The sequence below is a fragment of the Poromitra crassiceps genome, assembly GCF_964638095.1.
Source record: "Poromitra crassiceps genome assembly, chromosome: 11".
Taxonomy (NCBI): Eukaryota; Metazoa; Chordata; class Actinopteri; order Beryciformes; family Melamphaidae; genus Poromitra; species Poromitra crassiceps.
The window spans coordinates 12,497,327-12,512,685 of record NC_139643.1 but is presented as its reverse complement, the minus strand read 5'-3'; the positions used below and the strand labels follow the sequence as shown (position 1 = coordinate 12,512,685).

General features: G+C 42.0%; 1 protein-coding gene across 1 annotated transcript; it reads left to right on the top strand.

Annotated features, from left to right (window-relative positions):
• Window positions 1-208: 208 nt before the first annotated feature.
• Window positions 209-14,790, top strand: LOC310784832 (class I histocompatibility antigen, F10 alpha chain-like; the record flags this gene model as incomplete). Its single annotated transcript, XM_083645871.1, has 6 exons — window positions 209-218; window positions 1,217-1,483; window positions 8,016-8,294; window positions 10,500-10,805; window positions 13,354-13,455; window positions 14,783-14,790. 6 exons carry the CDS (start codon window positions 209-211, stop codon window positions 14,788-14,790), a joined length of 972 nt encoding a protein of 323 aa, XP_083501997.1.
• Window positions 14,791-15,359: the final 569 nt, after the last annotated feature.

Sequence of the window (15,359 nt, the reverse complement as noted above, 5' to 3'; positions counted from 1 at the left end):
TCATCGTCAGCATGCCCGCAATTATTTGCGCTAAGAGCTTTCAAAAGCACCTCTTACTTAGGTGCTAAAACACTCTGTGCACTCTTAAACGCACCATTATTCTCCTCGCTGCCAGTGCAGTACCAGGTAATTCATTTTCGGTACGTCATTACGCACGGACGTGCCATCCCCAAATTACGCATGCATGGCGCAAACTGTGTTAAAGGCAATGCGAGACGGTAATCTGATTACCAGGCCACATCTGTGAATAATTCTGGTCGTTAAACCCGCCCAAATCCCGTTTGCGCTGGCATTTTACAGGCACGGAGGATAGCAAATGACTTAGCACAGCTCCAATTTGCGCCTGTGCCCGGCATTACCCCCGTGTAGCCTACGTTAAGTGCAAGAAAGACTGGACACAAAATGATCTCAAAAGGAGGGGAATGTTTAATGAACAAAAAAAGCAGAATGTGAAATGAATTAATGTGGAAAAAAAACGGAAATAATTGGGTCTTCTTCCTCACCCCCCTCGCCTGCGGGGACCTGCTCTGTGGCCTGCTGCAGGTGGTCCGCCGCCCTCATTCCGGAGCAGTGTGGCGAACGAGCCAAGTCCGCCGGGGCGCTGGCAGAAGGACGACGAGGGGGGGTCTCTCTGCCCTGCTCCAGCCACTAACGCTGGCTTTTAAAGGGGATGGGATAGGCGACTTTGATTGGTTTATTGATGTGAGCCCAGCTGGCACATGGCCACACCTGCAAATAATTGTTGCTTTAGGCATCGGCACCGCCATTTTGCGTCCACGGAGAATAGCAGAGCACTTGGCCACGCCTCCAAATTGCGCTGCGCCATGCGTTAAAAGGCTGCACAAGCGCTAATTAGCGTGTTTGGGAAGATAGGGCTCACAGTGTTTTTGAAGTCATGACTAATGAATTTAAACATTATTACATGACATTTTCCAAAAATGTGATAGTGTTTTGGATTGAAATAAGCTTAATTTGCTGGCAAGTAAATTCTGTCTAAATAAATACTAACCCTTATAAACGTAATGGAAACTGTATATTACTCTTTCCTCAAGATGCAGTTGTTTATTTATTTATTTTCCCATATTTATTGAACAGAAATTGAGATTTTCTGTTGTGCATATGGAATTGAAGAGTGGTCACACATTGTTAGTAAAAAATGAATTAAAAATAGAATTCAGAAACCTGAGCTTCTTACTTTCACTGTTTTGTCCCGCAGTGACTCATACCCTGAAGTATTTCTTCACTGCATCCTCTGGAGTCCCAAACTTCCCAGAGTTTGTGTATGTTGGGTTGGTTGATGAAGTTCAGATGTTTCACTATGACAGCAACACCAAGAGAGCTGTGCCCAAACAGGACTGGATGATCAATGCCACAGCAGATGATCCACACTACTGGGAGGGACAAACTGGGGAGTGTGTGGACACCCAGCAGTTCAACAAAGACAACATTCACCTTGCAAAGCAGCTCTTCAACCAAACTGGAGGTTTGTTTATCTTACCTTATTCTCCTGAAATGTTTTTCCTCCTGGTTTGTTGTAAAGTACCAGAGAAATGTAGCTTACACCACACACACACGCACGCACGCATGCACGCGCGCACACACACACACACACACACACACACACACACACACACACACACACACACACACACACACACACACACACACACACACATTTTAATTTCTTTATTTGGATTTTCAATTAAGGACATAATCACATCAACATCCAAATGTATCTCAGAGTCAAAATGCAATGTAAAGAGGAACATGACCACAACATAAGCACACCAGCAAGCTACAAAACATTTATGGATAGAGGTGACATCATCTTTTCCAAATATGATCGCTGCCTATGATGGCGGACACAGAACAGAATTTAACCAGGTGTTTTGCACTTGTTTTTTTTTGCAGTCCACTGAAGCAAATGTCCATGTATGAATCAAAAGAGCCAAATTGCAAAATAAGAACAGTCTTAGTGGTTTCATTGATCATGACAACATCCGGAGTGAGAGGACTTTATAACACGGTCAAGTGTGCTGTTGTGATTAGATGAAGAAAACCAGTCCATCTGAACAGTTTTGTGTTCATGAAGTTTTGTCAACTGGTCTATGTTGCGGCGCAGTTCTTTAGCAATCAAGTCCACTATACCAGAGGTTCTCAAATGTTTTTCAGCCAAGGACCCCTTACAAGATAGAAAATATACTGGGGACCCCCTCATTCTGATTTGTGATTTTGGGCTAAGCTTAATTGTTTCCATGGTAACGTGCTTGACTTTTAAATTGATAGGTGTGTTAGATTAGAATGTAATCCATGAACCATTTTATATTTAAAGCATAAAATATTTTCGTTGAACTATGAAGCTTTTGCACACGCAAAAAAGTTTTTATTTGTATTTTCTTGAAAACTTTTCGCGGACCCCCTGGCCCCTGGGGGTCCCCGGACTCCCATTTGAGAACCACTGCACTATACGGTCGTGGCGTGCAGTGTATAGTCCTTTAAAAGTGGAGCAACTGTTCATGATGTGTGCGATTGATTCCAACGGATGGTTATTTAGGCAGTCTGGTTCATGTTGTGAGGGGAACCAGAGAGACATATTGTATTTAGTAGGTAGAACTTGAAGCCGGGCTTTTATTGTAAACTTGAGAATTGATTCGTCGATTGTTGCGTCTTGTAATATGGAGTGAGACGCGGTGTGGTCAGCGAATGACAGGCAGGCAAGTTTTCCCTGGAGACGCAGACCAGTCCAGCGCTGCCGCTGGCATGTTTGATAGTACTCAATAATGTCACGTCTGCAGTTTTGGGAGTTCAAAGTTTGCACCGTATTTTCATTGACATTTAGCGTTGCCTGTCACTAACCTCCACCAGACACACACAAGAGACACACACACACACACACACACACACACACACACACACACACACATACACACACACACACACACACACACACACACACACAAACACACACACACACACACACCTGACTGAAACACGCAGTCAGACTCAACACACACATTACGAAGACTGAGACTATACTGGATGCTAGTCTGCTGATACAGCAGCCTGGGTAAATCCAGCCTCCACGTGACCTCTATGTACTATCAGTCACGAAGAAACTTATGCGACAGGCATAGCCTGTGACGTCACGTTGAAGGCTGGGTTTACCCAGGCTACTGATACAGTTTCTCTCTCCATCCAACACAGATTATGAACAGTTTATCTTCACTAGATTAGATTAGAATAACTGGACTGAACGGCCCACAGTGAGTCTCAACATAATAACTCTAATGAACACAGTTAGTCTCTCCATAATAAATCTACTGAACGGCCCACAGTGAGTCTCTCCATAATAACTCTACTGAACGACCCACAGTGAGTCTCTCCATAATAACTCTACTGAACGACACACAGTGAATCTCTCCATAATAACTCTACTGAACACAGTGAGTCTCTCCATAATAACTCTACTGAACGACCCACAGTGAGTCTCTCCATAATAACTCTACTGAACGACCCACAGTGAGTCTCTCCATAATAACTCTACTGAACGACCCACAGTGAGTCTCTCCATAATAACTCTACTGAACGACCCACAGTGAGTCTCTCCATAATAACTCTACTGAACGACACACAGTGAGTCTCTCCATAATAACTCTACTGAACGACCCACAGTGAGTCTCAACATAATAACTCTACTGAACACAGTTAGTCTCTCCATAATAACTATACTGAATGACCCACAGTGAGTCTCTCCATAATAACTCTACTGAACACAGTTACTCTCTCCATAATAACTATACTGAACGACCCACAGTGAGTCTCTCCATAATAACTCTACTGAACACAGTTAGTCTCTCCATAATAACTATACTGAATGACCCACAGTGAGTCTCTCCATAATAACTCTACTGAACAGCCCACAGTGAGTCTCTCCATATCACTCTACTGAACGACCCACAGTGAGTCTCTCCATATAACTCTACTGAACGGTCCACAGTGAGTCTCTCCATAATAACTCTACTGAACAGCCCACAGTGAGTCTCTCCATATAACTCTACTGAACGACCCACAGTGAGTCTCTCTATAATAACTCTACTGAACGACCCACAGTGAGTCTCTCCATATAACTCTACTGAACGACCCACAGTGAGTCTCTCCATAATAACTCTACTGAACAGCCCACAGTGAGTCTCTCCATATACAGTAACTCTACTGAACGACCGACAGTGAGTCTCTCCATAATAACTCTACTGAACGGTCCACAGTGAGTCTCTCCATAATAACTCTACTGAACGACCCACAGTGAGTCTCTCCATAATAACTCTACTGAACAGCCCACAGTGAGTCTCTCTATATAACTCTACTGAACGGCCCACAGTGAGTCTTTCTATAATAACTCTACTGAATGACCCACAGTGAGTCTCTCCATAATAACTCTACTGAATGACCCACAGTGAGCCTCTCTATAATAACTCTACTGAACGACCCACAGTGAGTCTCTCTATAATAACTCTACTGAACGACCCACAGTGAGTCTCTCTATAATAACTCTACTGAACGACCCACAGTGAGTCTCTCTATAATAACTCTATTGAAAAGCCCACAGTGAGTCTCTCTATAATAACTCTACTGAATGACCCACAGTGAGTCTCTCCATATAACTCTACTGAACAGCCCACAGTGAGTCTCTCCATATAACTCTACTGAACGACCCACAGTGAGTCTCTCCATAATAACTCTACTGAACAGCCCACAGTGAGTCTCTCCATATACAGTAACTCTACTGAACGACCGACAGTGAGTCTCTCCATAATAACTCTACTGAACGGTCCACAGTGAGTCTCTCCATAATAACTCTACTGAACGACCCACAGTGAGTCTCTCCATAATAACTCTACTGAACAGCCCACAGTGAGTCTCTCTATATAACTCTACTGAACGGCCCACAGTGAGTCTTTCTATAATAACTCTACTGAATGACCCACAGTGAGTCTCTCCATAATAACTCTACTGAATGGCCCACAGTGAGTCTCTCCATAATAACTCTACTGAATGACCCACAGTGAGCCTCTCTATAATAACTCTACTGAACGACCCACAGTGAGTCTCTCTATAATAACTCTACTGAACGACCCACAGTGAGTCTCTCTATAATAACTCTACTGAACGACCCACAGTGAGTCTCTCTATAATAACTCTACTGAACAGCCCACAGTGAGTCTCTCCATATAACTCTACTGAACGGCCCACAGTGAGTCTCTCCATAATAACTCTACTGAACGACCCACAGTGAGTCTCTCCATAATAACTCTACTGAACGGCCCACAGTGAGTCTCTCCATAATAACTCTACTGAACGACCCACAGTGAGTCTCTCTATAATAACTCTACTGAACGACCCACAGTGAGTCTCTCCATAATAACTCTACTGAACGGCCCACAGTGAGTCTCTCCATAATAACTCTACTGAACGACCCACAGTGAGTCTCTCCAGAATAACTCTACTGAACGACCCACAGTGAGTCTCTCCAGAATAACTCTACTGAACGACCCACAGTGAGTCTCCATAATAACTCTACTGTAGAAACAGGTTGACAACACAGCTGATAGAATAACATGACTGCCTGGTTTCTCAAACTATGGACTGTCAACTGGACACAAGCTGCTTCTGCTGGGTCCCATATGACAGTTAGCATGTTTTAATAAACTGCTGAGAGGACAATATGTTAAATTTCTCATCCAGGTCACATTTTGGACAAGTTTAACACCCAACTACTGTGTCCATCGCATACTAAATATATAGTAGAACTACACATTACATTATATTAACTCTGTTTCCACCCCATAATAAATATATAGTAGAACTACACATTAGATTAACTCTACTACTCTCCATCACATAATCTATCTCCAGCAGAAACACATTAGATGATAACTCTACTGACCACAGTGTGTTGGTCCGTCCCAGTAGGTGGCACCAAGCCAACATCTGCAGGTGGAAATAGTTGTTGGTTGTATGGAATGATTGATGGATGGATGGACCAATCAGGGCAGACAGACTCCCAGTCTCCATAATGCTGCTGCTGCTCTCTGTCTTATTGTGCCCAGTTGTGGTAACACACACTACTGAACAGAATCACTGTCCTGCTGAGCAGGTCTAGTCTAGAGACTAATCCTAGGCTGAAACTCTCCTTCAGTGGAAGCTTCTAGACCAGCCTCAGGACAGTGTGTGTGTGTGTGTGTGTGTGTGTGTGTGTGTGTGTGTGTGTGTGTGTGTGTGTGTGTGTGTGTGTGTGTGTGTGTGTGTGCGTGTGTGTGTGTGTGTGAGTGTGAGCGCGCGTGCGAGCGCATGCATGCGTGTCCTTGTGTGTCTTGTTCTCTGTGGTAAAGAGAGCATAGAGAGCATAGTGTCTCTCTCTGAGATGTCCACACTGTCCACATGATGTTTGGCTGTGAGCACCTTCCATCCAGCCAGTAACAGCAGGAGGTGGAGATCCTCTGTGTTGGTGTCTGTGGATCAGTGTGTCTCTGTGCTAAACATGAGAGATCAACTACTGAAAAAAAATTAAAAAATCTAGTATTATTAGACCTTAGCGCTGCGTTCGACAACGTCGATCACTCAATTCTATTAGACAGGTTAGAAAAATGGGTGGGGCTCTCTGGTATGGCCCTCCAATGGTTTAAAACGTATCTCCAGGACAGAAACTACTTTGTATCCATTGGCAATTACACCTCTGACATAACTCAAATGATATGTGGGGTCCCTCAGGGATCCATCATGGGGCCCGTTCTATTTAATCTGTACATGCTCCCTTTAGCTCTAATTATGCAAAGAAATCATATAGCCTACCATAACTATGCAGATGATACACAACTCTACATACCTCTTTCGTCAGGCGATCATGCTCCCATTGACTCACTCTGTCAGTGCATTGATTAACTTAATGACTGGATGTGTAAAAACTTCCTCCAGCTTAATAAAGACAAAACTGAGGTGATCGTTTTTGGTCCAAAAGAACGATGACTTCAAATTGCAGCCTGCCTCGAGGTTCTTTCCTTGAAGCCAAAGGACCAAGTAAAAAGCCTTGGAGTTACTATCGACTCCGATCTTAATTTCAGCTCACACATTAAGTCGGTCCGAAAATCTGCTTTTTATCATCTTAAAAATATTGCTCGGATTAGGGGCTTCATTTCCAGTCAGGACTTAGAAAAACTAATTCATGCCTTTATTTACAGTAGATTAGACTACTGTAACAGCCTTTTTTCCGGTCTCTCAAATAAAGAACTTATAGGCAACTCCCGCTCATTCAAAATGCTGCTGCTAGGGTCTTAACTAGGACTCGGAGGGCTAATCATATTACCCCTGTTCTTAAATCTCTACACTGGCTCCCTGTAGGTTACAGAATTAAATTTAAAATCCTTTCCCACAATACATAGCAGATCTCCTCCCTCGCTATGAACCAACTAGACCTCTCAGGTCAGCTGGGTCCGGCTTAAAAGCTGTCCCAAGGATCCACTCGAACCAGGGCAGGGCCGCCTTTACACACTGTGCCGCTGTTAGCTGGAACAACCTGCCTGAGGCCCTCAGATTTTCCCCAACACTTTATTTTTAAAAATGGTCTAAAAACTTTTCTGTTTAGCACCGCGTTTAACTGTTGAAATGTCTATTTATCCTATTATTTTCCTGTATTGACCAAACGTGTAGCATCTTACTGCTTTTTCGCTTTTAATTGTCTTTATCTTCTTTTATTCTCTTATGTCTGTAATGTCTTGTGAAGCACTTTGAATTGCTTTATGTATGAAATGTGCTATATAAATAAAATTGACTTGACTTGACTTGACTGATAGTCGACTGCTCTCTCTCTCTCTCTGTCTGTCTGTGTGTGTGTGTGTGTGTGTGTGTGTGTGTGTGTGTGTGTGTGTCTCTCCCTCTCTCTCTCTCTCTCTCTCTCTCTCTCTCTCTCTCTCTCTCTCTCTCTCTCTCTCTCTCTCTCTCTCTCTCTCTCTCTCTCTCAGGTGTCCATATTAGCCAGGTCATGTATGGCTGTGAATGGGATGATGAGACAGGAGAAGTTAATGGTTTTCATCAGCAAGGTTATGATGGAGAAGACTTCATAGTATTGGACATGAAGACACTGACATGGATCGCTCCAGTACAACAGGCTGTTATGACCAAAGAGAGGTGGAATAATGACAAAGCTTTGATGGCACAAAAGAAGCACTACCTCACCACAGAGTGTATTGATTGGCTGAAGAAGTATGTGTCCTATGGGAAGAGCACTCTGCAGAGAACAGGTAGAGTCACATGACCTGATGTAGTGTTCATCTGTATCTTCTCTTTCTAGAGTTTACACACACACTTGTTTTTTGTCATTCTGTCCCTCCCTGTCCCTGCCCAATGGCTCAAACACGATTTTGATTTTGATTTTAATATTGTTGCCTGGCTGGTGTATTTTTTTTTTTTTTTTTTTACAAACTTTATTTAAGTTTTTAAAGTATGTAAGACATATTATATTGAATATTGAATATGTAATTAACATACTTAAAACCCCAATACCCTCCCCCAGCCACATCTTCCCATCCAGGGTCATACAAACAAACAAACAAACAAATACAGTCAAAGAAAGAAAAAAAAATAGTTGCTAGCTTTGTCATTAACGTTTGATGAAACCTGGTCTATTTTTATTAGTCACTTTGAAAGTATATCCTTTGACTGAATATTATCTAACTGTCATATATATAAAAAAAATATTTTGATCCATGCACAGTATATCTGACCTTCTCCAATTTCGACATTGACATCACTTCCTGAGTCCATTGCTTAAAGGACGGTGTTTTTTTTGCCTTCCAATTAAACAAAATGAGTCGGCGGGCCAGAAGAGAGGCAAATGCAATTGCATTTCTTTGGTGACCTCGGAGGCTCTCTTCTGGTTGGACTACACCAAAGATGGCAGTGAGGGGATTAGGACTCAGTGTTGTGTTAGTTAGAGATGAAAAACACTCAAAAATGTTGGACCAAAAGTTGCTCAGAGATTGGCAGGACCAGAACATATGCCCTAGAGAGGCCGGGGCATGGTGGCACCTCAGGCATTCCGGGCTGACAGATGGATATATTTTGGATAATCTATCATTAGAGAAATGCAAACGATGAAATATTTTAAATTGTATTAGATTAAGTCTCACACAGAAGGATGAAGAATGAATTTGTGAAATAATGGTGTCTCATAGTTCTTCTGAGAATTTCTCTCCTATGTCCAGTTCCCAAGCAGCCCTTGTATTGTCCCATGTCCCATATTCTGCATCATATTGTACACTTTGGAAATAAGTCCCTTACTAAACGGATAGAGATTTAGAATATGATATGTTGGATCTTTCTGGGGGGGATTGGGATAGGATGGAAAATGTTTGGAAGCGGGGCTGGTGGACTTTTTAACCAACCGCTCTCAGAGGGTCAGAGTAAACGGGTCCTCTCTGGCCTCCTTGAATCTTCAGCGGGGTCACCACAGGGATGTGTGCTCTCTTCCCTGCTGTTCATTTTATATATCAATTATTGTATGAGTCGTCACGGGTCTAGATTTATTTTAAAATTTGCTGATGATTCTGTTGTGCTGAGCCTTTTAGATAATGACTGGCCCAGTTGTCAATTAATTTGTAGATTGGTGCAATTAATCCTTTCTCAAACCCCCCCCCCCCCCCCCCCCCCCCACCTAGCCTCATCAATGATGAGCCAGTAGAGGTGGTTAAGCAGTAGGCTAGAAGTATCTGGGGGTAATCTTAGATGATGAGCTTAGCTTTGAGCCCGATGTGAAGGCAATTATGAAAAAAGCTAACAAACGTCTCTTCTTTTTAAGGAAGCTCCGCAGCTTTAAAGTGCAGAAGTCTTTTATGAAAATGTTTTAATCATCATGTATTGAGTCTGTTCTTACTTTTGCTCTCATTTGCTGGTTCGGCAACCTCAATCAGAGAGAGGAGAACGTGCTAAACAGAGTTAAAAACACTAAAATCACTGGCACTGACCTAAATGCTCTCAGTCACATTTATCACAAAGCGTGACCAAGAAAGCTCAGGACATTCTTCAGGAGCCCCTGCATCCTCTTTTCGATGAATTCTGCCTCCTCCCCTCGGGGCGCAGGTTCAGCCTCCCCAAATGTGGCAGTAATAGATTCCGACGTTCTTTTATTCCTGAGGTGATCCAGAGACTGAATATGTAGACTATTGTGTAGTTTTAGATTATGTGGATCATGCAGATTGTAGTTGTATGTAACCCCCCCCCTCCCTTCCTTCTCTCTCAGCACACATTTGAAGATGTCTCATGCTGTCTATGTTGTTATGTGTCTTAATGTTTTCTAATGAACTGCTTGCTGTGAATCAAATTGCCCCATCTGAGGACAATAAAGATTTTTTCTACTTTTCTACTTTCTACTCTCTCTCTCTGTGTGTGTGTGTGTGTGTGTGTGTGTGTGTGTGTGTGTGTGTCTGTCTCTCTCTCTCTCTCTCCAGTTCTTCCCTCGATCTCTCTCCTCCAGAAGTCTCCCTCCTCTCCAGTCACCTGCCACGCTACAGGATTCCACCCTGACAGAGTCATGTTGTTCTGGGCCAGAGATGGAGAGGAGCTTCAGGATCTTCAGGATAAGGGAGAGATCCTCCCCAACCACGATGGAACCTTCCAGACCAGCGTTCAGCTGAACATTTCATCAGTCAAAGCTGAAGACTGGGGGAAGTACGAGTGTGTGTTTCAGATCTATGGTGTCAAGGACGACATCATCACCAAACTGGACCCAGCAGTGATCAAGACCAACAACCCGGGTAAGAGCTTATGGCAGAGGAGAGACACTCATATAGTTTACTTCGGTAACCCTTTATTTTACAGGTACCCTAGTTACATATGAACTATTTGTAATTACACATGAACACCAAATGTAATTACACAGTAATTACCAATAGTTATAAATGATGTTCATATGTAGTTACATTGTAACAGACCTGTAAAATGGAGTGAGTCTGTTCAACTGTAGTTCATATGTAGTTACATTGTAACGGACCTGTAAAGTGGAGTGAGTCTATTCAACTGTAGTTCATATGTAGTTACATTGTAACGGACCTGTAAAGTGGAGTGAGTCTATTCAACTGTAGTTCATATGTAGTTACATGGTACCGGACCTGTAAAGTGGAGTGAGTCTATTTAACTGTAGTTACATGGTACCGGACCTGTAAAGAAGCTCTGGCCTGGGACAGAGATTGCTAAAAGCCAGTGGGGGATTCGAACCACTGAACTTCAGATTGCAAAGCAGGCGGCTTTAACCACTCAGCCACGAGGGCTTTCCAACTTTCTTAGTGGAGTTTGAGAGCATAACTGTATGTCAGTCAGATGTAGTTGTCACTTCCTAGCTTTGTTATTATAAGCATAGACTTGGGGGAAAATGTTGATACTTTGTTAGTTGTAGCTTGAAAGACAGGCAATATTGATTAATGTGAATGCATTTCTGCAGTGTGACTGTGCCCGACTTTGGGGAGAGATGATCCGGGGGTCTGCTGACCAAAGGGGTCTTTGAGGGGCTTCGACTGGGTCCCCAACAAATTGAGAAATTGGGAAATTGATGGGGAAATGACTCATTTACAATAAGCTAACAATTAGAATGTAGAAGAATGGCTATTTTGATTATAGTTTCACTGTTACCTCTATATCTACAATACTTATATACTATATATATATATATATATATATATATACAATACTTATTATAATTTTTGTATTGGAATTCTGGACAAAATCATACCTACAACTAAATAAAGTATCAATATTTTCCCCCAAGTCTCTGTGTATAATAACAAAGCTATGAAGTGACAGCAACTACATCTGACTGACATACAGTTATCCTCTTAAACTCCACCATGAAGTTTGGAAAGCCCTCGTGGCTGAGTGGTTAAAGCCGCTTGCTTTGCAATCAGAAGTTCAGTGGTTCGAATCCACCACTGGGTTTTAGCAATCTCTGTCCCAGCCCAGAGCTTCTTTACAGGTCCGGTACCATGTAACTACATATGACCCACAGTTGAAAAGACTCACTCCACTTTACAGGTCCGGTACCATGTAACTACATATGAACTACAGTTGAACAGACTCACTCCACTTTACAGGTCCGGTACCATGTAACTACATATGAACTACAGTTGAACAGTCTCACTCCACTTTACAGGTCCGGTACCATGTAACTACATATGAACTACAGTTGAATGGTCTCACTCCACTTTACAGGTCTGTTACAATGTAACTACATATGAACTACAGTTGAACAGACTCACTTCATTTTACAGGTCTGTTACAATGTAACTACATATGAACTACAGTTGAACAGACTCACTCCATTTTACAGGCCTGTTACAATGTAACTACATATGAACTACAGTTGAACAGACTCACTCCATTTTACAGGTCTGTTACAATGTAACTACATATGAACGTAATTTATAACTATTGGTAATTACTGTGTAATTACATTTGGTGTTCATGTGTAATTACAAATAGTTCATATGTAACTAGGGTACCTGTAAAATAAAGGGTTACCGAAACTTTGTTAAATTATTTTATATAGACTCCGCCAAGTTCCAGCCTATGTTTTCTCATGTGATGGGCTGAGCCTTAAATCCAACTTTAAAACAATCTACCTATACAGTCATATCACTGTCATATCACTTGGAAGTGGATCCGATTTATACTCGTCCCAGGATCATTGTTCAGATAATGTGACCTTGACAGGGTTTCTGTAGATTCTTTAAAGGCCTGAAAAACTCTACAAATAAATGATTTAAACTTAAACCCTTAGAAAGTATTAAAATGTCCTAAATGCAGTATGCTTTTCCACGATGCAGTGACTGTCTGTCCAACCTTACACTGATACAGAATAAGGCTAACAGTATTATATGCAATATGTTGTTTCCCCCCATTGTGTCTACCTTATTAACTTTGCTTATAAACAACTTTGCTGACATTTAATTTCCTGTTGTCCTTTTCCTGACACTGTCCCTTTATAGCATCATAACTGTTTTTATGTTTAGTTGGAAAAAGGCTGTTTTGCAGCTTTGTTTCTCTATTTTGGTTTATAAATTGGTCTAAAATTCACCCTGTATTACAAATGTCTTCTGAAACCTGCAGATACCTTCATAATCATAACAGCTAAACTAATACAGATGAGATGATACTGTAATACAGTAACTCAGCTGTACCTCAGGTCCATCTTCATAGACAGCAGCAAACCAACATCAGCTTCATCATGTGCAGGCCCTTTCTTTCATTGATTTAATAATTGTATTTATTCATTCATTCATTCATTCATTTACTTATTTATTTTCTCAACAGTGCCTGGTGATGTGACCATCCCCATCATTGTTGTGGTGGCTGTTCTTGCTGCCATCATCATTTCTGCTATTGGAGTCATCACACTTTACAAAAAGAAGAAAGGTGAGGATGTTTTGACATTTACTTAGGCGTTAAGTTGATGCTGTTATACAGAGTGGCTTACACTGAGTGCAAGAGTAGAACAAGCTCAAATTCACTCAGCAAAATGACAATCAACCAACAGTAAGCAGTGTCAGGCTGAGAGACACAGTCCCCAACGATAGCACTGTGAGCATCAGCATGGTCAGGTAAGAGAGAGGAAGTCAGAGAGCTAAACACAAAGGTTAAAGATCATGAGCATGGTCAGGTAAGAGACAGGAAGTCAGAGCTAAACACAAAGGTTAAAGGTCATCAACATGGTCAGGTAAGAGACAGGAAGTCAGAGCTAAACACAAAGGTTAAAGGTCATCAGCATGGTCAGGTAAGAGACATGAAGTCAGAGCTAAACACAAAGGTTAAAGGTCATCAACATGGTCAGGTAAGAGACAGGAAGTCAGAGAGCTAAACACAAAGGTTAAAGGTCATCAGCATGGTCAGGTAAGAGACAGGAAGTCAGAGCTAAAGACAAAGGTTAAAGGTCATCAACATGGTCAGGTAAGAGACAGGAAGTCAGAGCTAAACACAAAGGTTAAAGGTCATCAACATGGTCAGGTAAGAGACAGGAAGTCAGAGCTAAACACAAAGGTTAAAGGTCATCAGCATGGTCAGGTAAGAGACAGGACGTCAGAGCTAAACACAAAGGTTAAATGTCAGGCGGGGGGGGGGGGTATCTGGCACTTACAACTTTGACAACTTGAGTAAATTTGTCTTTTGTCTTTTTGTTTTTACTTGATGTTCATCTGATGTGACTTGCACTCTATATATCAGTGATAACTTGTACATTAAATACTTGGCGACCTCGATGCATTTTATACCGTTGAGAAAGCTTTCCAGATATTTGGTTTCCAGTAGTGTAGCGGTAGATTCCCTGCCTCAACAGGAGGATCACAGGTTCGCACCCCTGTGTTACATCCGGCTTGGTTGGGTCTGCGGTTGGGAAGCCGGATTAAAAGGGTATGTGTCCTGGTCGGTTCAGTTATAACAGTCAGTGTGTTTCTGACCTTACAGCTTCTGCAAACAACTCCGACCTCTCTCAGCAACTGAATCCAGTCGCCTCAAATGGATGAAGTTACACCCAGTAAGTTATTTTCAGAGACAAAATGGTGATATCTGCACTATTCACATCTGAACTGAATGAACCATGTTGACTTAAATTATGTGCAAGGGAACATTATTTGGACATTATGATTTTATCAATTCACTCTAAAGGGCTCTATCTTGGTATAGGCGCTATCCGCTTTTAGTGCTTTGATCACCTGTTTGCCCCTGCCTTGTACTATCTTCTCTGCAGGACGATAGCAGTCCGCCATGCGCAAGTGTCCAGGTGTTATGCTGAGTTTTGCACCCCCGCCGCCAAACGCATCCCCACCTCACGGGAGCATATTGTAATGATTTATACAGAAAGGTATTTGTTTAAAAATTATATAATTGTTTGGTCGTGACCTCCCTGTTTTTAAGTTAAAACAGCCCCAACATATGTTAAGGATGCAATACTCGCAGGGGAGCGTAACTCATCACAACAACGGGTGCAAGTGCAGATTGGAGGCGTGCCAAATCACTTATGCGCAAACAGGATTTGGGCTGTGTTAACCACCAGAATTATTGGCACAGATGGTTTGGGAAACTTACAATATTTTCTACGGGTCTCTCATGATTGAAACATCTACATTTATAAACTATTTGATAATAAAATCAAAACAAATTATGGTCATTTTTAAAGCATATAGGTAAATTAAGTCATCATTGGTTTACAAATCCACAATAGACAATAGAATATCTTAATGATCAACTTCAGGTAATGATGATGTGTAGACTATGGGCCCCATTTTTCATTAGCGCCCATTTTACGCTGGAATAGCGCAGCGCAA